Genomic DNA, 24,007 nt, shown 5'->3' with positions numbered 1-24,007 from the left:
TTACGCGAATGTAAGACTCCGACCATTACCTGTTGGTTCCGCTGCTGCCTTGAGAGGTCCAGCTGCCTGGTCCAGGGGGAAGAGCTACTTTAGGAGCAATGGTCTTTCATTCATTATCCTGTGCGAAGCTTACAAGGTGCCGCAGCCAGCAATCAATTCAGGTCGAGTAGCATCCTGCATGGGGCGCGCGCATGGTATGCCTGCCTGTTTCCATCAAACATGATTTGGCATACCCATCTCGGCCTGATTCCTCCTCAAGGTGCGTTTTGGCTCTAGTATACTGTTAATACTCTAGTCGCCTCGGGCTTCAGCCTTGTGGTGGAAGGTCGAGCACTATAAAGTCCAAAACTTTCCTCGGCCCAGGCTGCGTATTTCCATGGCACCCACGCCAAAGCCCTCCACCGAGCTTGAGTATCCGAACTACGGCATATTAGCCGTCTTCTGCGCCGATTTTCACCGATGGCGGATGAAGCTAGCCCTCGTACTGAGGATGGGCGAGTCTTTGACTTGGCAACATACGCGGAGGCACTCCTCGCCACCGCCCTGAATATAACTGCAACTTGCCGGGCCAGTGTGAAGACAGTGAACTGAGCAGAGTTCCTGACTTGCACGGGAAGCAGCGAAGCCTTCGCATCCGGCGCCGCACAAGTCCAGCAGAGGTCAGCATTCGCATATGCAGTAGCGCCATCTAACATGGAGCAACCACATTCCGACCGCGATCGATACTATGTATGTCTGGTGGCGGGCTGCTTACTGGCGTACGTTGATGAAAACGACTTGAAATCCCATTCAAAGGTTTGCATCGCATCGCATGGGACACACCGGGCTTCAAAGCCTGGCTGATGTTGAGGAGCCAAGTCCGTTTCCTAGTGTGGTGTACGAGCCGAGCCCACCATATGAGAGCAGGGCGACAGATTATCGCAATATCGGTGAAGAGTCAGTCGTGGTTCGTCACTTTCCCAGTACACAGTCCCCCTTGTCGGGAGTGGCGCAAGCGGATAGCCGTGCAGTGAACGCGCCTCAGATGTCGCCCACCATGGGCTTGACCGTCAGAGCCGTCACCTCGCAGTCAATGCCTGTGATCAACGCTCCCCGCGTCGACAGCCATGGCGATACGAGTCCCAAGAGTGCGACAGTCCAGTCAATAGGCACGGGCGCCGTGCTAACGAAGCCCACAACCGTGTACGCCGACAACAACAGTGACGACCAGCTCTCTGTGCAACAGGTGGCAGGGCAGGATGAACGACCACAGCCGGGCTTCTTGTTCTTCTCACAGACATCCAACATCATCCGAAGAACCGACCGGGCTTGCCAAGCTTGCAGGGCAAGAAAATCCAGATGTAGCAGGACCCAACCATGTGAGCGGTGCGTTGCAGGGGGGAAGACTTGCCAGTATTCGAGATCATCCCAAAGAAGGGTTCCGCGGCATCGGCATCATGTGGTGCATACAGATCACACGTAAGCAGAAACTGTCATGGTTCGGATTCCTATTATACTAATATCCTCTAGTCGCGATGAAAAGCATACGGAACCTGGGGGAGGGCCGCATTAAGGGGTTAAGGTCATAAAGCGCAGCCGCAAAGCCATCTGGCCCCAAGCCTGCCCATGAGATTTATCTTCGAAGCAACACATTACTAGCCACTTACCGCAAGGCACTGGCATCGGCTGCATGTGTTATTGTGAGGATAAAAGCTGCGGACAGAAATGAAGTCGAAGACACGCGGATGCGAGGTGACGATGGGACGATCTTCATTTTCAGCCGGGGTTGCAGAATCGTTAGCCGCGTAACCGTGGAACAAGCAGGTGCCTCTTCGGAGTTGGCCGAGTGGAATAAGGTTATTTGTGTAGATAATTCACTATGAGTACAGTGCTGTATCTGCCAGCCGACTAATTGTGTCCACATATGTAACCCGAGTTTTATTCCTCCGAGCCAGAATGAGATTTTGGTAGTTATATTCGGCTCTATAAGTCTATATGTTGTCCACACTCGTGGACTAGGAAAGACGAAATGAATGATCTCTTGATTATGATATCTCTAGCTACAGAAGGAGTGGAAGGCTAGGTCTTATATAGACATAACGTACCCCACTGCGTCATGCAACGCACCATGTCATGCAACAAATTGTCCGACCGGCAAGCCACAGCGAAAATTAATCCTGCGACCAACACAACCATTGACAATATTTTTGAAAATTTCAGAAATATGAAATAGTATATATAGAATCTATTGATATAAATGTTTTATTTGTAAATGCAGTCTGGCGGTCTTGTGGTCCCCCTAGACCCGAGAGACAGAGAAACCGGCCTCTACTGAGTAACTGCGCACTCCTGCTTCCTCTATGTCTTCGTCGTCAGGGACGTCTATCGCCACCATTTGACGAAGAACATCGTATGTATAGACCTGGACAGCTTCCGCGTCCTCTTCGCTCTTCGGATCGTACATTGTTGACTCATCAAATTGTACATTCGCCGAGACCATCAGTTTGGTCTGGCGGATCGAGGGTATCCACACGACATATTGATGGGTCGATCTGTAGCCCACCAGGTAACCGATATGAGCTCTCTGCTCAAGCGGGGACTGCGTCTTATGTGACTTTACATGCTCCAACGCAGTGATTGCCATTGGGTAGGCCACACAGCCGAAGACACGCAGGTGATTTATGCTCGGCTGGACTCGCTTGATGTGGCCGTATAGAGGTTGTGGTCCCTCATATAGGTCCACCATCGTTCGTGTGGGCTTCTCCAGCTATGATCAGATCCTTTAAGTGGCGTACGGTTGAGCAAATACACTGCTGTGCGGTAGGTCTCGGTCCAGAGCTCCTCCGGGATGCGGGAGTCCAGGTTCATAAGCCGGGCCCTTTCTTTGACCACGGCCCCGGACCTTTCTGCATGCCCATTTTGCGTGGGCGTGGATGGAGCTGACTGGAAGACCCGAATGCCCAATCCTTCGATGAATTTGACTAGCTCCTTTGTTAGAAGGGCTTTTTCTCCGTCAGAAGCCAGGTTGATCAGTTTTATCCCGTACTGAACTAGTTTCTAGCATCGATGTTAGCTTCTTGAAAGCATCTCGGACCTTCGTTTTGTTCGTCAATGCATAATAAAACCTCATTCCGGTCGTCATGCATGTGAATAGCGCAAAGTACTTTTCACCCCCGAATCCGGCCACCGGGCCTGGGTGTAAGTCGAAGCTAAATTGAGCACCGGCCCCTCTGGGTCGTAAAGTGGGCTCCTCACGGGAGACCTGCCTCTTTGCCTTGCCTGTTGCGCAGACCTCGCATTCACACGTGGCCGGTCCTTCCATCTTGGTTAGGTGGCTAAGGGGTTCTGGCCCCGGATGTCCTAGCCGTCTGTGCCAAAGGTCTGCTTGCCCACCCATTGGTGGCTTAGGAGCCCTGCTTGTGACAAAGACGCTGTGTTGGGGCCGCTTTGAGAGGCTTGCAATAACGTATTGGTCTTCAATTTCTTGCAGGCTGACCAGAGTGCGCCCTGTGGGCTCATGGTAGAGTGTGCCGTTAACCTGGTTCCAATAGATCTTCGCAACAATCCCTGACGAGCTGAGAACATACTTGTTGGCATCTCTGGGATGTAGGTATCTCTGAGAGGAGCATGAGAACCATATCAGAGAGGGGGTCTGCTATGCGTCACGAAATGGACCTCCCGGCAGCATACTGGGAGTTTTCGAACGCAACAGCGGCCTATCTGAGAAATAGGGGAGTTGTCAAGGAATGGCTAAAAGCCCATGGGAGTTATGGCGTGGAGAGAAGCCAAGATCAGGGCACTTGAGAGTGTTCGGATGTCCTGCCTGGGTATTTATTCCCAAAGAAAAGAGAACAAAGCTTCTGAAAAGAGCATGGCAAGAAGTTTTTGTTGGATACAAAGAGGAGACAGATAAAATCTATCTAGTCTGGAACCCAGCTGATAAGAAGGTCCACGAGGTTCGATTCGTGGAATTCGATGAGAGCAAGTATACGGACAATGAAATCAGCCAAGAATCACAATCGCAGTATGACGATGAGAAGGAAGAGAAAAGGGAGCAAGGGGAGCTCACTGATGATGACTCTGATGCCGAAGATTCGGTCAGGGATAGGACCATGGACCAGGAAGCTACAGAAGCTGGGGATCCCAGATTCGACGAGAGACCGTGGCACTCAAAAGAGCAGAGAAGCAGCGAGCAGAGCTGGAACGGCGGCAAAGAGAAGAACAGCGCATGGCAGAACGTCTGAAGAAGCGAGGGGAGAGTGGCAGGCAGACTTGCAAATAGATAAATCATAATCAAATCAAATCAAATCAAATCAAATCAAATTTATCCAAATCAAATCAAATCAAATTGCCCCTGCGCTGAATCAAATCAAATCAAATCGCAACATCCAAATTTATTTGGATATCTGATTATTTGGATACGCCCCACAATGGCGACCTGGGCCAATAATTTTTGGGAGCCAGCCCTGGCCCAGAGCGGTCGCTTATTACTGGCAGTTGCTTTTCCAGGCCGTGTCACTAAGCTTTCTTTTTGCGTTTTACCTGACACGTTTGATCGTGAAATATATCTTTGGGTGCGTCTGCCATATTACGGGGGGAAATATTTGTAGCCGGTGGCCAAAATGGGACAGCTCTGCACTTGACTGCAATGGCGCATACAGCAGAAGGCGAGGCGCTGTCAGCCGCCCTTTCTAGTGTCCCGTCCACCAGTTTTAGCGCTCCCGAGCTCCCCGACCTTGACACATCACCTTCGATCGACTACGTTGGATATGAAGGCATCGATTGGAATCGCCTCTCGGGTTTCTCCATACGCAAGTATAGAAAAAGAGCGCGGACGGGATGGGTATGGGAGCATGGGTTCGTCTCAGCAAGCTGAGAGCGCGGGCGGAAGGATAAGGGCAGGCACAATTGAGTCCAAACGATGATGCATGTTTTTTATCTATCTGTGCGACATTGAGGGGGTATTTATACGAATAGATACCAATCTGGGACCCGTGGTGGCCCTGAATCAGTGCCAATTCCGTGTATCCCGATTAGGGCAATGTTCCTCTACTGTATCGATACCTGACTCAAGTCCTTGTGTCTGACCTGCCTCTTTCACCGGAGTTTATACGTGTGCGGATTAGACCGTCAGTCTGCTCCTCTGACACACCCCTTTGCCTCGGTCTCACTGGGTGAGTGAGGCAAACAAGCAAAAGAGACAGACGAATCATCCAATCTTATCAAATATCCAGCGAGTGAGGCTACTACCGTTGAGGAGATGCTCTTCATGATGTCTTCCTTGGTGTTGTGACCAGGAGCATTTTAACAAGTCAATACCAGCAAAATGATGGGTCCATCCCGTGCCTGGGTGATGCTCAGAGTGTCACGAAGAACGGCCCATGGTCGAGTCAACCAGGTCACCCATGGGTAGCTAGGGCAGCAAGGGAGCTGATAACCAGGTCTGAACGAGGAGGCTGGAAAGCTCCTCTTAAAAGACTGGAACATCTCCAGTCGAGAGGCTGGGAACCCCCAGGTCCCCAGCCTCCCTGAACACATTACCTTTACTACGAAAGAGGGATATAAATAGGGGCTTGGGTTTAGGGCAGAAATGGAGGAGAACAGAGACACGGAATACAATATGACCTTTCTGCTGACTTTCTTCGTGAGAGTTATGAGCCCGGGAGAAACAGAGTTTCTGGAACTTCCGTGTGCACAATATTGCGCCTTCAACAGTGCCAGCAGGCACTCCCCATTTATCGAAGATCAAATCCATCTGATCACTCATACCTTTATCCCTTTACCCTTCAAATCGCAATGTCGAAGAACACCAATTCCACCCGCCGCACGATTCTCTCAGAACCTCAGGACTGGGATAAGTGGAATAAGGAGCTTCGTGCGAGGGTTGACGAGACCATCCATGGAATAGTATTTGAGGAAGGAACAGTCCCGTTACAATCCCCCGCTCGGCCTACGTTTTCCGAGTTTGCTGCCGGTGTTATAACCTATGCAGGCCTCACTTCGGCTCAGCAGAAAGCTTTCTCGGCAGCCACTTCACGTTATGAAAATATGCGTAAGGAATACCTATATGAGAAGAAGCTAATTAAGGAAGCTAGAACGGCAATTACGGAGTCAATCGGCACAGCAAAGATGATTTCGTTGCGTGAGGAAGATACACTTCGTCAATGGATGACAACACTGGAATCTTCAACCGCCCCTACCAAAGGATTTATGACTGAGCGAATCAGGAAGCTTTACTCGAGTCACCTTCGAAGCTACTCAAAGAGCAACAACATCCCTGAGTGGCTTGTCAAATGGGAAGAGATCATACAGGAAGCTATACAGTACTTCCTAATGGAAGCGCTTACTGGCCAGTGGCTGCGAGATATTGCAACAATCATTAAGCCCCTTAGTGATGGCTATGCAACAATCTTCCTTGAAGAGAGCAGGCGCCTTGACGAGGATGCGGCTAGAAAGATGCAACAAGCATTTGATCGACCTGCATATGTGGCAGCAGCACCGTGGAAGCAGCAGCGGCCCCGCACCAGGAGTAGCGGCACCAGCACCCGCAGCCTCACCTTCCGTTGGACGTTCCAAATTGTTGCAAGAAAAATCAGAAATTGCGGAACAACAACCGCAAAGAGGAATCAAGCGAGGCGGGGCTTTTCTTACAGATGACCCAATATACGATTCGGAGCCAGAAGCACAGCCGAAAAGAAGAAAGCGAAAGGAGGATACAAATCCTTCATCTTCGTCTCGAAAACGCTGCCCTGCTTGCGAAAATAGGCACGAGCTTTCAGAGTGCTGGCAGCTGTTCGAGAAAAACAGACCTTCCTACTACAGGGAAAACAGCAAGCTACGAGAAAAAGCAGAAAAGGCTCTAAAAAGTGACCCCGAGCTGCAGAGGAGAGTCAATGAGATCAACAAAGGTTTGGCTTAGCAACTAAAGCCAGTTGGAAAGATTGTTGGCACAGCAAATCCCGCCTTCGTCTATTCAGCCGATCAGAAACCGACCTCTATAGACTACCCACTCCGTCACTCGACCCTCCTAGACTCGGCGGCCTCCTTACACGTCTGCAATAACCTTTCCGCTTCCGCTCCTTTAGAAAGGCCAGGAACGAATATCTAGTCACAGGAGACACAGAAGTCCGGATAGAGGGTTACGGAAGAGTCAATGTTACGGTTACAGCTCCAGACGGAACCCTCCGGCAGCTACGGTTAAAACGGGTTGCCTATTGCCCGAGATTCTCAGCCAACCTTGTTTCTTTTCAGTCTCTTCAGGAAGAAGGGATCTACTGGGATACCTTTACAAATCCAACCCAGCTGGCCTATAAGGAAGGGAGGAAACCAATTTGCGTCTTATTCCGAAAGCACCGTCAGTTTGTGCTAGATTTCCAACCTGCAATGCAAGACGACCTCGATGAGGCAGCTTTTAAAGCTACAAAGGCACGAAGAAGGACCTCTCGAGACCCTAGGCCTGTCGCAACAGCTGATTCGGACCTTTGGCACGCTCGCCTCGGTCACCCTGGCCCTCAAGCACTCGAAATGCTTGGCCAACGAAAGGGTATTCGCATTAAGGGCCCAAGGACCGTTGAGTGCGAACCATGCGCCCAAGGAAGGGCCTATAGACAGGTCTCAAGGCGAACCCGAATAAGGATCGAAGTCATCCTTGCGAAGAAATCTGGATCGACTGGACCGACCTATCCCCTGATTATAAGGGATTCGTTCGAGTGATGTTCATAACAGACGCCTATTCAGGCATGATTTTCCCCTACTTTCTCCGGACCTATCAAAACAAACACAACTGGGGGGCACTTAGGGACTTCGTTAGCTGGATGAAGCTTCGATTTGACTATAGTGTAAAGACCATTCGTTCAGACGGAGAACTCTTTACTAAGGCAACTAAGAAGTGGCTTCGAAAGAAGGGTATCTCAGCAGAACCCTCGTCCCCAAACACCCAATCCCAGAATGGAGGTGCCGAGAGATCAGGAGGTGCCCTAATGGAGAGGGCCCGCAAGATGAGGATAGCTGCAAAGCTTCCTCACGATCTTTGGAAAGAGACCGTGGAAGCGGCCTGTTATTTGAAAAACAGGACCCCACGGAATCCAAAAGCCAGACCGGACTTATCAAGACCTTCTGATCAGGAGAATCTGCATCGACAGCTGTGGATGACCCCTTTGGAGCTATTTACAAAAAAGAAGGAACCCGACCACAACCAGCATGCAACTCTTCAGGCGTACGGCTGTAGGGCCTACGCAATGACTGCCAACGCACAGTTGAAGAGGAGAAGGCTACAAAGCTCGATCCAAGAACTCACATCGGCTACCTGGTTGGTTATAGTTCTACGAATATCTTTAGGATATGGGTTCCCTTGCTTCGGAAGGTTATTTCAACCCGGGACGTTACATTCGACGAAAGAACCTTCTTCGACGGCAAGCTCGAGCAACCACCGCTGCTTGCAAATATCGACGAGCTAGTCGAAAATGTCTCTATTCCAGAGGATCAGCAAGTAAATCAGGAAATCCTTGATGAAGAATCCGAGTCTGAGGAAGAAGACCTCTTTGAAGAAGAATCTGACGAGGAGGAGGCACAAGACCAAGAAAAAGCCAACGAGGAACTCTTGCTAACGCCGCCGCCCTCTGAAGATGAATTTCAAGCCGTTCTATCAGTATTTCTTCCTGTCGCTACCCCTGAGGGGTGGGAGAAATCTGCGTTAATAAATCCTTCGGTTTCGACTCCTAAGAAGAAAAGAGTTACCTTCTTGGAGCACTTAACGCAGGAGCCACTTGATCATACAGGGATACGCCAGGAAGATCAATTTCAAGACCGATTTCGGGACTTCTATCCCCAGAAGATCAGGAATATGCTCCATGGAACCTTCAATGCTGGACGAATCTTCAAGCCAAAGACACAAAGGCCGCATAAGAAGAACCTACCCGAACCGCCAGAGACACAGAAGCAGCTCGAAAGGCACCCTTATAAAGAGGAATTCATCAAAGCTCAGAAAGACCACCTTGCCTCACACGAGGAGATGGGGTCCTTTCTCGAGGTTCCTTGGAAGAGGGCTGCCGGCAAGCAAATTCTAGGCTGCAAGTGGGTCTTTATTTACAAGACAGACAAGCACGGGATCCTTCAAAAGTGCAAAGCTCGTCTCGTGGTCTGCGGCAACCAGCAGGAAAGGGGACCTTCCTACCCGGGCTACGACCTTAGCCGGGATGTCGTTCAGGGCCCTAATGGCGATTTCGGCAGAATTCGACCTCGAGCTTGATCAAATGGATGCAGTCAACGCCTTCGTCAACTGCCCACTCGAGGACGAGGTAGTCTATATGAGGATGCCTCCCGGATTCGTTAAGCCAGGCAGAGTTCTGCTACTTAGGAAGGCCCTCTATGGCCTACGACGATCGCCACTCCTTTGGCAACAACACCTTACCGGGTCCCTTAAATCCCTAGGCTTTCAGACAGTCCCACAAGAACCCTGTGTTATGAGAAAGGGAGCAATTCTTGTCTTCTTTTACGTGGACGATATCATCTGGGCCTATAAGAAAGGAGACCAGGAGGTTGCAAAGGAAGCGATAAGAGGGCTTCAAGCTCGATATCAAATGACGCTTCTTGGAGAGCCTAGGTGGTTCCTCGGGATACACATCCTTAGGGATAGATCTCAACGAACGATTTGGCTGACGCAAGACGCCTATATCGAGAAGATCGCCCATAAGCTCCTAGACCCAAGCAGGCTCGTCTCAAATCCCCTGATACTCCAATGGCATCTGAGGAACTGCTTCCTCAACGAGCCAAGCAGAGAAGGGTTATTTACACAGATTTCTGCAAAGGTTGGATCTATACTATTTGCGGCTATCTCAACGAGGCCGGATGTTGCTTTTGCGGTCTCTCGACTAGCAAGGCACAACCAGAACCCCGGCGAAATACACCAGCAGGCAGCCGACAGAGTGATCCTTTACCTCTACGCCACACGATCATATGGTATTAGGCTAGGGGGTAACATGGGTCGAAAGGCTGCTGCTGAGATCTTCCTCTGTTCGAGCGATGCAAGCTTTGCGGACAACTCAATCGATAGGAAAAGTTCCCAAGGTTACGTCATGACACTATTTGGCGGACCAATTGCTTGGAGAGCTTCGAAGCAGGCCACAGTCACTACGTCAAGCACCGAAGCCGAATTGCTAGCTATATCAGAAGCTGCAAAAGAAGCTATATTTATTAGTCGGTTGCTGCGATCTCTGCAAGTTCAAATCCCAGAGCCGTTGTTGCTTGAATCTGATAACACACAAACCATCAGACTGCTTGAAGAAGCTAGTGCAAAGCTCTCTACGAGACTTCGACACGTTGATATCCATCAGCATTGGCTTCGTCAAGAGACTCAACAAGGAAGGATCAAAATCCAATGGGTTCCAACGGCCCGAATGCGAGCGGACGGCCTTACGAAGGCCCTCCCTTTCCAAAAGCTACAAAATTTCCTCCGAATGATAGGGGTAGCTGACTTACGGAGCCGATTACAGCGAAGCCCGATTGGAACTCCTAGCTGACAAGATCAGAGCCAGCAGGAAAGCAAAACCCCAACTAGCTTTGCAATAAAGGAGGATTTCCCTCTGGCTTAGCTCAGTAATATTTGGGAGGTCACTTTCCTGCCGCGTATACATGGCCCAGCTTTGCGAAGGAGTCCTACGGTTCTCCTTCTTAATTCCGAAATGATGTCCCTCCGTCTAGGAGGCCCTATAAGGCTGATCTAGCTGTTCCCTATGGGGTAGGCTACAGCTAAGGGTGTGTCATGAAGAACGGCCCATGGTCGAGTCAACCAGGTCACCCATGGGTAGCTAGGGCAGCAAGGAGCTGATAACCAGGTCTGAACGAGGAGGCTGGAAAGCTCCTCTTAAAGACTGGAACATCTCAGTCGAGAGGCTGGGAACCCCAGGTCCCCAGCCTCCCTGAACACATTACCTTTACTACGAAAGAGGGATATAAATAGGGGCTTGGGTTTAGGGCAGAAAGGGAGGAGAACAGAGACACGGAATACAATATGACCTTTCTGCTGACTTTCTTCGTGAGACGGAGAGCATCTATATCTCTCTCTGGGTGGTGATACTGTCGAAACTGTCCTCCGGCGCATCGGCTTCAATTGGTGCCACCGGTCTCCCTTGCATCCCTAGCTGCTTGACAAAAGCTTCGTGCTTTTGCTGGGAAGGGCCTTTGTCATTCCATCAGCGGGATTCTCCGTAGACTTGATCCATGTGATCTGGAGTCTTTCTTCCTGAACCTCCTGTCGAAGCCAGTGACGATGGATATCGATGTGCTTAAGGTTCGTCTTGAGCTTTGCGCTTAGTTCAGTCAGGAGCCTGATGGTCTGCAGGTTATCGCACCATAGCTCATTGGTGCCTTCTACCTTGATGTCAAGCTCTTTAATTAGCCGGGAAAATTGCATTTGCTCCTTCGCCGCGCTTGACAGGGCCAGCAATTCGGCCTCTGTGGACGACGTCGTCACAGTCGCTTGTTTCGTAGCCTTCCAGTCAACGGGTCCGCCTAGAAACAAGAAGACATATCCCTGTGAGGATTTTCGAGTCTCCGGGTTGTCTGCAAAGGATGAATCAGAAGCGCAGAGGAACCTGCGTTCAGCTTCTTTGACTGAGAAGCAGATGCAGCGATCTCTCGTGTGATAGAGGTATGCCAGGCATCTCCTGGCCTCTCTCCTATGCTTCGGGCCCGGGTTATGGCTGAATTGTGCCAGTTTTCCAACCGGGAACGCACCGTCGGGTCTGGTGTGAATCGCTGGGTGAAGAATTGAGCCAATTAGAGAGATATTGATGAACCTCGTCCCTAGTAGCCGTCTTCTCGTATGGCTTGAGCTCTTCGGTCGTTATCGGGATCTGGGGCACGCCAAGGATCTGATCATCGTCCTCAATGTGGAATTTCTTGGCCATCTTCGAGAGATACGAGACTTGAGCGAACCAAAGCTTCTTCTGGGCCCTATCCCTGATGACTTCAATCCCTAGGAACCAGCGAAGTTCCCCCATGTGGTTGATGGTATATTCCTTCATAATGGCAGCGTGAAGTTCTTCCCATTCGGCCTTCTTTTCTTTTGGATACATCATCACGATGTCATCCACAAAGAAGAAGATGATGACTCCTTTATAAGTCATCACGCAGGCATCTTCGACGAGTTGTTGAGCGCCCAGCTTCTTGAAGAAGCCGAGAGCTCCTCAAACCACAGCCTTGGAGCGATTCGAAGCCCGTATAGTCCCTTGAGAAGCTTCAAGCATAGCCCAGGCTCAAGGTAGCCTGGTGGCATCTGACAATAGATGGCATGCTTGAGCTTATTATACAGAAACGCTGTTTTCACATCGTACTGTTCTGTTTCAAGGTCTTCAAGACAGCAGAGGGCCATTAACACTCTGAAGGTTCTTGCTCGTAGTGTGGCCGCGTATGTGTCCTCGTTGTCTTCCGGCTGCTGGTCTCCACGGACCACAAGTCGGGCTTTAAAGCAGTGACGTAGCCCTGCTCATCCAGTTTATATGCATATACCCATCGCAACGGGATTATGAAGTGGCCGGCTTCTTCAACCATCTTTCTGGCCACCTTGGTCCACGTTTCGAGCTTCATCTGGTCCTCAATTTCACGCCCCATCCCCATTATCCATTGGGAGGCGTATTCCGAAGCCATCGCGGCTTTAAAGGAGGTTGGCACAGGAGGCATATCCTCAACGTGAAGCCTGTGCTTCGAGGCATTAGCAATGATGTTATTGATGAAGGCCTTCTTCGGCTTCCTCTGTCTCTTGCCCTCAAGCACATTGGGGGTTTATCCCTGAGACTTGTCCCTCGCCTTGCGGGGTCGTTTTCAGGTTGTGATTGTGACTCTGGGGTCGGGCTCTCCCACCCCCAGAGACAGCTCCTCGAATTCTGACCATTGTGGCTCTTCGAGCGCACCACCCCGGATCGACAGGCGGCTCATTCAATCGCTCATTCAATACGTCTAGGATCGGCGTGCCTAATGATACCTGAGGCTCCGGGTCGGTCCGCGTAGGGCTCGAGATAATGCTTGAGTTTTCCACCTCCGGGTCCTGACTCCCGTGGTGTGTGACCTCCTGCTGGGTCACGCTAGTGGTGACAGAGCTTGGTGGGGAGGGCGAGGTTTCTTCCTCCACCCTACTGTTTGAAGTGCTTGGAGGCGAAATATAGGCACTGTCCGTTGTAGCCCTCATCGAAGTCTTCAAATTCGGTGCTTCTTGTGTCGCCTCGTCTGCAGAGGTGCCGCAATTGACTCCGAGGTGTACGGCGTCATTCCGTCATCTGTCTCATCATCGGAGTAATTGCGCACTCCTGCTTCCTCTATGTCTTCGTCGTCAGGGACGTCTATCGCCACCATTTGACGAAGAACATCGTATGTATAGACCTGGAAGGCTTCCGCGTCTTCTTCCCTCTTCGGATCGTACATTGTTGACTCATCAAATTGTACATTCGCCGAGACCATCAGTTTGGTCTGGCGGATCGAGGGTATCCACACGACATATTGATGGGTCGATCTGTAGCCCACCAGGTAACCGATATGAGCTCTCTGCTCAAGCGGGGACTGCGTCTTATGTGACTTTACATGCTCCAACGCAGTGATTGTCATTGGGTAGGCCACACAGCCGAAGACACGCAGGTGATTTATGCTCGGCTGGACTCGCTTGATGTGGCCGTATAGAGGTTGTGGTCCCTCATATAGGTCCACCATCGTTCGTGTGGGCTTCTCCAGCTATGATCAGATCCTTTAAGTGGCGTACGGTTGAGCAAATACACTGCTGTGCGGTAGGTCTCGGTCCAGAGCTCCTCCGGGATGCGGAGTCCAGGTTCATAAGCCGGGCCCTTTCTTTGACCACGGCCCCGGACCTTTCTGCATGCCCATTCTGCGTGGGCGTGGATGGAGCTGACTGGAAGACCCGAATGCCCAATCCTTCGATGAATTTGACTAGCTCCTTTGTTAGAAGGGCTTTTCTCCGTCAGAAGCCAGGTTGATCAGTTTTATCCCGTACTGAGTTTCTAGCATTGATGTTAGCTTCTTGAAGGCATCTCGGACCTCGGTTTTGCTCTTCAACGCGTAATAAAACCTCATCCTGGTCGTTATGCATGTGAAGAGCGCAAAGTACTTTTCACCCCCGAATCCGGCCACCGGGCCTGGGTGTAAGTCGAAGCTAAATTGAGCTCCGGCCCCTCTGGGTCGTAAAGTGGGCTCCTCACGGGAGACCTGCCTCTTTGCCTTGCCTGTTGCGCAGACCTCGCATTCACACGTGGCCGGTCCCCCCATCTTGGTTAGGTGGCTAAGGGGTTCTGGCCCCGGATGTCCTAGCCGTCTGTGCCAAAGGTCTGCTTGCCCACCCATTGGTGGCTTAGGAGCCCTGCTTGTGACAAAGACGCTGTGTTGGGGCCGCTTTGAGAGGCTTGCAATAACGTATTGGTCTTCAATTTCTTGCAGACTGACCAGAGTGCGCCCTGTGGGCTCATGGTAGAGTGTGCCGTTAACCTGGTTCCAATAGATCTTCGCAACAATCCCCTGACGAGCTGAGAACACACTTGTTGGCATCTCTGGGATGTAGTAGCTGCTCTCAAGCTTCAAATTGATCCCGTTTTCACTGGGATAACGGCCATGCCTACCCCCTTGACTTGGAGGAGTTTTCTCCTGCCCGGACTTCTTCTGACGATCCCCAGGTGAAGGTATCCTCATCGAACCATCGTAGGTCGTTAAAGACATGTACGCTAGCCCCTGAATCATAGATGGCCTTGTCCTCGAGAGAGTCTTCACTCGTATTAGTGCTATGCACGTGCGACACTGTATTAGCCTGTTTGCTCGAGTTGTTGTTATTCTGCGGGACTGTGATGTCTTTGGCTTTTGGCTTCCACTCCATGGCTTTGGTCTTGTCCAAGGGTTCTCCTTAAGGTGCTGGTTGATGGCCTCCTTAAGGTGGTCCCTGGGAATCCATCCTTCGGGGTCTTTCTGGAACATCGCTCTAAAGGTCCAGCAGCTTTCCCACCACTCATCCTTTTGACCCAGTGTTGCTTACATGCCGGGCACTTGTGTGACCCCTCTGGGCCATTCCTAGTCCTCTGATCAGATGATCTTGGAGCGTTGTTTGCGTTGTTGACCCTGGGGTCTTCTGAGGTTTCCCTTTCTTCCTGAATCCAACCTCCCTTTTAAAGTCGGCAATCAGGGTGCGCAAAGGGGTTGCTGGGAGTCCTGTTCTCTCCAGGAGTGCGTCCAGCAGCCTAATCGTCATGGGCCAGCTAGGGTCCCATTCTTCGGTCCCTTTGAGGAAGTCCTGACGAATCTTTGTGTCATTAATAGTCGAGACCGCTAGGTCTCTTGAATCAGGATGACTTGGTCCAGCTGCTCTGCCCAGGCCTTCCAGTCCCGGTTCCTTTCTTGTTGATGATTTGATGATACCTTTCATCGATAAGGTTCTTTTCTTCCTCCGCTGAGGAGAACCTTCTGTTTGAGTTCTTTGATCTTGTCCCGGGGCGTCAGCTGTATCAGGGTCTCGCCCTGGAGCCCCTCACTGATGGACTTCTTGATCACCTCCTCGATCTGCATCATGGCTTTTCTCTAGCCTTGAAGCGGTCCAATTGATCCTGGAAGGTCTTCTCTTTGTACCTAAAGAGGTCCTTGGCATCTTGAAGCTTCTCATTGAAGTCTTCCTTGCTGCCTTATACTTATTTTCTTCGTTGGGAAAGCTTCCTCAGTGGGGCCTCTGCCCTACCTTCTCGAGTAGCTCTTCCCAGCTAGGCCTCAGGGCTCCTCGAGCACCACGGTCCCTTCTGGGTTAACGTACTCCCAGATGTGGTGCGTTTGAGCCCATGATTTGATACCCTAATCCATGGGGTCCAGTCAAGGCTTTCCTTGAGTGTGGTGATGTACACCTCCCCTTCTGATATTGGGGCCTAGTGTCATCGTGTGTTTTACCTCCTGCGAGGGATGCACGCGTCACGTTGACTCTGCGTAGTTGTGGGTGTTGCCCTGAATTTTGCTCTCTTCCTCGCGTCAACCCCAAGGGTGAAGGATATATGGTGCGTTGAGATTCGTGATAGCCTCACAGTTGGTAGAGGAATGCGAAGGATAAAGAGCACCGCAAACCGGGCTCATAACTCTCAGCAAGCTGAGAGCGCGGGCGGAAGGATAAGGGCAGGCACAATTGAGTCCAAACGATGATGCATGTTTTTATCTATCTGTGCGACATTGAGGGGTATTTATACGAATAGATACCAATCTGGGACCCGTGGTGGCCCTGAATCAGTGCCAATTCCCGTGTATCCCGATTAGGGCAATGTTCCTCTACTGTATCGATACCTGACTCAAGTCCTTGTGTCTGACCTGCCTCTTTCACCGGAGTTTATACGTGTGCGGATTAGACCGTCAGTCTGCTCCCTCTGACAGTTCGATATCGAGAAAACCGATTCCGGTCATCGGTTTTGGCTTTGCAAGGCCTGCCACGGGAAGAAGGCTACAATTACCAGTGTGGCTAACAATCAAGCTCGAACTTGACAATTCTCAATCAAGTTTGACTTTTCGTCAAGTCAAGTTCTCAAGTCAAGTTAGGTAGTAGTCATCAATCAATCGAGTTCAAGGAGTGTCAAGTCGTCAAGTACTTGACGCCACATGGCAAAGAGAGGACTACCCTAGATCGGGAAGTAATCCGCCAATTACATCGCTTCGAATCGTGGGATTCGCCCTCAAATATTGTGGGGCCGAAAGTGGTTGCTTAGCGCGCATTAGGCGTAAGTGGGCCCGCGCGGGGGCCCCCAAACCGTCCCAACACAAGCGAAAATGAACCCCACTCTTATCACACCAAACAGCCATCAACAACGCGTCAATTCGACGCGTGATAACGTTGCCACACGCGTTCCGGGGGGCCCAAGTCGGTCATTCAGCACTCCAAGCTCCAAAAATTTTGCGCGGGATTTCTGCACCGCGAGTGCCTGTACCAATTACCGGATTAGGCATAGTACATCAAGTACTTGACAAGTTGTCAATCAAGCTCATTGACTGGTCAAGTCAAGTTTCAATCGAGTTGGACATACCTTCAATCAATCAAGTTCGATGATCGAAATTGAACTCGATTGATTGTTAGCCACACTGACAATTACCCATATGTACGATGCTGCATCCACAAGTCAGCGAACAGTCACATGGAAGAAATTCACCACATCAACAAAGGCGGGCCAATGCTACCACAGAGGAAGAAGCAACGCACTCTTTTCGACGTGGTTGACCTAGACTCCAACCGACCGAAGGATCAGGCTCTGATGAATGCCTTCATCTCGTCCTTTGAACCACTTCGCTTTCAACATCTCTTGATACGCTGGGTGGCATGCGACAACATACCATTCCACAAACTGGAGAGTCCGTACTTTCGTGACCTTATGGCTTACGCGAACAGCGCAATTGCGGATTCGGGCAGTATTCCCACTCATAGCACAATACGCGACTGGATTGTGCGCTCCTTCAATTGTCACAAAGGTGTCGTGACGGAATTGCTTCGTCGGTCGCTCAGCCGCATCAACGTCTCCTTTGATGCTTGGTCCTCCCGAAAATTCACATCTCTGCTCGGCCTTACCGTACACTTTATTGATGACGAAGGGAAGTTCCGTACGTTTCTCCTCGGCTTGCCACGGATTGAAGGTCGCCACTGTGGAGAAAACCTGGCCGACCGTGTCAGCGAGATAATCCACGAGTATGGGTTCGAGGATCGCGTTGGATATTTTGTCACAGACAATGCGGAGAGCAACGACACGTGCCTTGAAGACTTGGGCGCTGAGTTGGGGTTCAACAAGCAGCATCGTCGGCTCCGTTGCTGCGGCCACATCATCAACCTCGTCGCCCGATCCATCCTTTTCGGCACGGACGCCGACGCGTTCGAAGAGGATTGCCAAGCCAACCAAGAGATCCAAGATGAGGTCAGACTCTGGAGATCAAGGGCCCCATCGGCAAGTTGCACAATATCGTTCACTGGGTGGAAAGGTCTGGGCAGCGCATTGAAAGGCTCCACATGCTCCAATCCATCGAGAACACCGCCCTGGGCCTCGAAGACAAAACAACCTACGATGTGGTCATGGACAACGCTACTCGCTGGAACTCGTCCGAAGCGATGATGGAGCGGGGCTACATGCTTCGCAATGCACTCGATTCGCTGGTCAAGCGGAAGTGACAGAGTGGAATCAATATGTGGCGAGAAGGACACAGCACGGGGCAAAGCCGATGCCGAAGAAGTGCCGCAAGAAGCCTACAATTGTGGACGACCAGATGGTCACTGAGGACTGGTCCGTTATTGCAGAGTATTTGGCGATCCTGAAACCATTGAAGATCGCGACAAAGCGCCTAGAGGGCCAGCCACGACAAGGCAAATTCGGCGCGATTTGGGAAGTTTTGCTCACAATGGGTGGCTTCTGAAGCACCTAGAAGAGGCAAAGCTACAGCACGAACGGGACGAGGAACCGTACCTGCGAATCGGCTGCAATCTCGGCTGGATGAAGCTGGATCAATACTACGCCCTTACGGAGGATAGCCCTGCGTACCTCGCAAGCCTCGTCCTCCATCCCGCGTTTCGCTGGTCCACCGTCGAGTCGCAGTGGTCCGATCATCCGGACTGGTTGGCCAGAGGAAGGGCGGCTGTGCAAGAGCTATGGGAGGAGTACCGAACCCTCGCGGTCGAGCAAGATACGATACCCGAGGAGCCCACAGCTGCAAGGAAGACAACGGACCTAGATGACTTCATGACCTCAATTAGGAAACTTGGCGCCCAACCTGCGCCCTCACCGTCCTCCACGCGTGACGAATACGCAGAATGGGTGGCCAGTACCGATCCGGGCGATTGTCTTGTGGACAATCCCATCCAGTACTGGCTTCTCCGCAGACGCCAGTATCCACGCTTGTCGCGAATGGCAATCGACCTCTTTTCTATTCCGGCAATGTCTTCAGAGCCGGAGAGAATATTTAGCCTTGCCGGACAGATGGTCACAGCTCAGAGAGGCCCTCAAAGCGGACCTTATCGGGCGGCTCAGTGTATTTCGTCGTGGGAAAAAGTGGAGTTATCCAGATATCCAAATGAGATCCAAATCGACTCAAATCAAATCAAATCAAATCAGATCCATGATTTTGCCATCCAAATCAAATCAAATTGGACCCCGGATTTGATTTGATTTATCTATTTGCAAGTCTGGTGGCAGGAAGGAAAGAGCCATGGTAGCAAGGACGCTTCTCCAGCCTAATACAGACCTGTACGACTTCGACCCGAAAAAGCTTACCTTCCGACAGGCGATGGAAGGCAGTGAGAAGGATCAATGGGTAGGAGCTATAGATGAGGAAGTTCAGAATCTCATTCGACGACAGACATTCTCGGAGGAAATCAACGAAGTTGACGTGCACGGAGAAGAAGTAGTTGATGCCAAGCTTGTGTTTGATCGCAAGAAAGACAAAGAAGGGAAGATACTACGGTATAAAGCACGTCTAGTCGCGAGAGGGTTCACACAGAAACACGGGATCAATTACGAGGAAACCTTCGCACCCACGATCCGGCTCGATGCGATGAGGATCATTCTAGCTTTAGCGGCGAAGAAAGGCTGGAAGGTATACCAGATGGATGCTGTGGCTGCGTTCCTTGCAGCAGACCTAAAGGAAAGGATCTTCATGAAAGTGCCAACTGAGCTCCAGCAATATTTCGGGAAATACGCTCAGATCCTGAAGAGTTTGTACGGATTGAAGCAAGCTGCAAGGATGTGGTATTTGCTAATATCAGAATGGCAATTGATATACGGGCCCAACCACTTTACTACACGGGCGCTCCTTACACCAGGGTGGTTTTCCATACCCAAGTATGGAAATACCCTTTCCATACTATGGCATGGACAGGGTATGGATATGGATCCATAGTATTTCAATGCTCAGTCAATAATTGGCCAAATTGCGCCACTGACCGGGACCCCTACAGCGCCATCGTCCAGGGGTCTGAGGGCCTTGAACCCCGCTAATTCCCACACAAACACAAATCGCTTTCCCCACCACTTTGCACCAACGCGTCGGACGAATCAGTTGTCGAACTATGGATTCTGCAAGTGTGCTATCCTTCTTCGATGCTGAATCTATATTGTCGGACTCTACGACATCAAGATCTCGCAATACAAGAGGCAAAGCGGCTATCGCAACGTGGAAGCATGCTCGCGTTGCAGCAGAGGGGGAGGAAGAGTTTAAGGGCCGAAATCGTCTTCTCTATTGCAGCCATTGTCCCCAGACGAACCCGTACAGCACTTCAGTTACCACTAACTTTCGAAAACATCTGGAGGGTAAGCACGATATTCGAGTCGTGGAAGATTTGACCCCTCTTCAATCATCCATCTTTGAGGGTTTGAGCAACTCTACCAGCAAGCACGGGAATTGGGCCACACAACGGAGATTGAGTCGGAGGTCTTCAAACGCTACCTGGACCAAGACAAGATAAACAAAGCCTTAGCTTGGCTGATCGTCGCACGAAACCTTCCTTATCGAATTGTCGAATCCGCGAATTTCACCTCTTCATTTCGACCTTGAACCCGGTCGCGAAGGACCATCTCCCTTCCGCCCACTCGACTATTCCACGAATTATCGACAATCATTTCCAGTCGGCCAAGGATATCGTGCGAATGAAGCTCCAGTCAGCAAAATCCAAGGTTCACCTCTCGCTTGACATTTGGACGTCCCCCAATCGGCTCCTTCTTCTCGGAGTTTGCTCCCACTTTGTTGACCACGCACAAGAAGCACGACGGAAAGCTCTCCTTGCACTTCGGCCTGTGGCGAACCATTCCGGGAGGAGCAATTCGTTACACTTCTTCCCATCTTGCGGGACTTTGGTATTCTGCGACGCCTTGGAAGCATCGTTGGGGATAATTCGAGCACGAATGACACCCTCTGCCGGGCAGTGAGCACGTATCTCAAGGAAGAGGGCGTCAAATGGGATCCTGAAGTTCACCGCCTCCGATGCCTAGGCCACGTTATCAACTTGGCAGTTCAAGCTTTCCTGTTCCAGAATTCTATTGACTTGAAAGAGGGCGAAATATGCGAAGACGCAGATGACCTGGCAAAAGTTCAAGGCAGCGCACCGAATTTCGCCGCCTTGGACCACTTGGTAAGCTCCACAACCTGGTTGTCAACATCCGGAGTTCATCAGGACGCAGTGGAGAGTTTATGGAACTCGCTGAGAGGGCATTCCACTTGACAATCGTACGAGGTGGAATAGCTGGTATCAGATGCTGCATGTTGCCACTCAGCAGGAAACTGCCAGCGCTCTGGACACCTACACCAAGAATCATTTCGAAGATCTTTCTGCGGATTTTCTATTGCCGGAAGATTGGGCCCGGCTCCGAATAATTGAGAAGATCCTTCAACCGTTCGCCCGAGCGACATTAGCAACACAAGGATCATGCGACCCTGGACAAAGTGCTCTTCACGATGGACGTCTTGATCCGATGCTTTGATGAAGCCCTGGTACCATGCCTTCCATTCCTCTGATCTCCTTGTGCAAGCGCTGAGATGGTGCAATAGGTCACGTACAAATCAGACACCGAGCTGTCCTTTAGGATCAAACGAGGGTGGGAAGTCTTTGACAAATATTATAGCAAGACAGAAGCATCGCCCTATTATGCAGCTGCCTTGATCCTTCATCCCAGCTATCGCACAACATACATCCAGGCAAATTGGAAGAAGAAGTGGCAAAACCTGCGTTCAAACAGGTCAAAGACCTTTGGCTCACATACCGAGACACTGTGGATGGCTCCTCTCGCAACATTTACTAGATGACGATGATGACGAGGACCTTGACGCGTTTGATCGCATTTCAAGGAACCTGCAGAATTGCACTCGACCGTCAAGCCAGGACGAGTACGAAGATTACATTTCATGTGATCCGTACGACATTACGCCGACGACGGCCTTGTCATGGTGGCTTCAAGAGCAACAGAAAACGATGGCCCAAGCTATCACAAATGGCCATAGACATCCTATCAATGCCGGCGATGAGTGATGAACCTGAGCGGGTGTTCTCAGGGGCGCGTCGCACAATCTCATGGGAAAGAGCCCAATTGGACGCGAAACAAGTCGAAAAGGGAGAATGTTTAAAGCATTGGCTCAAGAACGATATCTTGCAAGGGGCCGAGGGTGGTGGCGGGTCCCCAGATTTTGGGTAAAATCCTGGCTCAACTTCTACGCCTGTTTCCTGCAAAAGGAGCAAATTTCTGCTTGGCATCCCCTTGACCGGTCGTCTGTCATTACGTTCACGTTAACTGTTCCTTGATTTTTCATTGATTCATGTCGTGTTTGGCACGTTTTGCCGAGACCATATAGGTGAGCTGTTGCGGGATGCGCACGGACCAAGAATGGAAAGGTGTATTGCAATACTTGCAATAAATGTGGGGCGATACTCCAGTATGGATTGCACACCTTTCCATATATGGAAAACCACCCTGCCTTACACGGGCTGTATGGACGACCGGCCAGCCCCACCAACACGGCCCGTCAGCCCACCAAAGGCGGTGAGACCACCACAACACACGCATTCGCTCACTAAGATGACATCTTCTACCGCTAATCTGATAACCTTGTCATCACTACTGAATTCGAGAAGAAATTATGCAACAGACATCGACATATGTGCACAGTCAGAACCTACCGTTAGTCCGTTACAGGCGCGAGGATGGCCAGCTTTCCAACGTACCCTGCGAAGATGCCATGGATCTAGTCACCCTCTCGCTCGTCCGAACAATAACACACTCACTGATGCCTGTCTCGCTGCGCGGGTTCGGTGCAGTCGAGTTCGCCGAGGCAGCGGGCGGCTTACGGGAACCCGAACGACCAGTCGAGCTTGGTCGCGGCGCTTGCCTCTCGTCATCACTTATGAGCTCCCACTGCGACCGTTGCCTCCGTACGCTCGGCCGACTTCTGCGCCCAGTAGCCCGAACGCCTGTCGTCTTGCCCGGCCTGAGGATGGCCGTCTTCTTGCCCGTCACTGTCTGACTCTTTCGGCGTCGGCTACCCGCTCGATTAACCACCATACTCGTAGGGACAGGCTGTACCGTATTCTTCGGTCGTCCACGAAGGCTCGTTGCGATCCTGGGATCCAGGATTCGGCGGTAAGGGTCCCGTGAAGAAGGCTCCCGTAGATGCCACCGTGGGTGGACATCCCACCTCCTTAGGAACTCACCTGCTTCCAATTTGCAGTAGATCGTATGGCGGCAAGGGATCCCCAGTTGCCAGGATACGGAACAGTTCTCGCCGCAGTCTCCGATTGGTTCTGGCCAAGGGCGAGACCTGCTTGGTATCGCTTTCAAGGCGTAGCGGTGTTCCCTGGCTATGAGATTAAGCCCCTGTTGAGATGCAGTCATGCGGAGCTCGCCCAGGTACTCAGAACCAGGGCTAGAGTAGGTACGCGTGGTTAAAACTTCATCTTGTGCACAATTGTCGATAAAATCTCGTTCCTGATCACCCAACATGCCCTCTATCGCCTCGATGAGCCCAAATAAATGGTTCATTCCATTGAGCAGATAGCTCTTGACGTTGTTGTTGCTTGCCTCCGTGCCAGACGTGACGCGAATACCGAAGTTACGATGCTTTTTGATGAAGCACTGAGACCATTGCGGGCTCAGGGGCAAGTAGGTATTGTAAAGGTAGATCAGAATGGCCTCCTGGTCATCGAACTCGTCGCATAAGCGCACCCAAACCTTCTCGTAGTCTTCCTTTGTCTCTGCGAAACCACGAGCTTCCACATTTCAAGGACACCACGGTAGTTGTGGGGTACGGTCGTGGAGACGTTGCTCCGAGACAGCGGCTCGTCTTGTACGCCCGCAGCAAGGACCGCCTCCTTGTCGCGCGAATTTAACGTTGCCTGCGATTGCTCAGTATTAGAGCCACCGTCGCTGTCTTCCTTGGCGTGCTTCCACTTGCGCTTGGCGTTAAGTAGTACGTTCGAGTTGATATGGAAGATACAAAGCTGTTGTTGAGCGTCTGAAACTGATCTTCCAGTGCCGCCTTCATCTGTTGGTCGAAGTCCGTG

The 24,007-nt window shown here is 51.1% G+C and overlaps 4 protein-coding genes across 4 annotated transcripts; 3 read left to right on the top strand and 1 right to left on the bottom strand.

Moving 5' to 3' along the window:
* Nucleotides 1–3,636: 3,636 nt before the first annotated feature.
* On the top strand, nucleotides 3,637–4,223 carry HRG_10204 (uncharacterized protein; the record flags this gene model as incomplete). The annotated part of the gene is made up of 2 exons (XM_044868675.1): nucleotides 3,637–3,745; nucleotides 3,904–4,223. 2 exons carry the CDS (start codon nucleotides 3,637–3,639, stop codon nucleotides 4,221–4,223), a joined length of 429 nt encoding a protein of 142 aa, XP_044716030.1.
* A 3,735-nt stretch (nucleotides 4,224–7,958) lies between these two features.
* Nucleotides 7,959–9,226, top strand: HRG_10203 (uncharacterized protein; the record flags this gene model as incomplete). The annotated part of the gene is made up of 4 exons (XM_044868674.1): nucleotides 7,959–8,069; nucleotides 8,121–8,194; nucleotides 8,377–8,710; nucleotides 8,810–9,226. The coding sequence occupies 4 exons, from the start codon at nucleotides 7,959–7,961 to the stop codon at nucleotides 9,224–9,226; spliced, it is 936 nt and encodes a 311-aa protein (XP_044716029.1).
* A 1,887-nt stretch (nucleotides 9,227–11,113) lies between these two features.
* HRG_10202 (Integrase, catalytic core) lies at nucleotides 11,114–12,002 on the bottom strand (the record flags this gene model as incomplete). The annotated part of the gene is made up of 2 exons (XM_044868673.1): nucleotides 11,114–11,654; nucleotides 11,713–12,002. The coding sequence occupies 2 exons, from the start codon at nucleotides 12,000–12,002 to the stop codon at nucleotides 11,114–11,116; spliced, it is 831 nt and encodes a 276-aa protein (XP_044716028.1).
* Nucleotides 12,003–17,156: 5,154 nt separating this feature from the next.
* HRG_10201 (transposase-like protein) lies at nucleotides 17,157–18,381 on the top strand (the record flags this gene model as incomplete). Its single annotated transcript, XM_044868672.1, has 3 exons — nucleotides 17,157–17,864; nucleotides 17,909–18,124; nucleotides 18,202–18,381. 3 exons carry the CDS (start codon nucleotides 17,157–17,159, stop codon nucleotides 18,379–18,381), a joined length of 1,104 nt encoding a protein of 367 aa, XP_044716027.1.
* Between the last annotated feature and the right edge of the window lie 5,626 nt (nucleotides 18,382–24,007).

Source organism: Hirsutella rhossiliensis, assembly GCF_020360975.1.
Source record: "Hirsutella rhossiliensis strain HR02 chromosome Unknown scaffold00015, whole genome shotgun sequence".
NCBI lineage: Eukaryota > Fungi > Ascomycota > Sordariomycetes > Hypocreales > Ophiocordycipitaceae > Hirsutella > Hirsutella rhossiliensis.
This window is presented reverse-complemented; position numbering and strand designations above follow the sequence as displayed.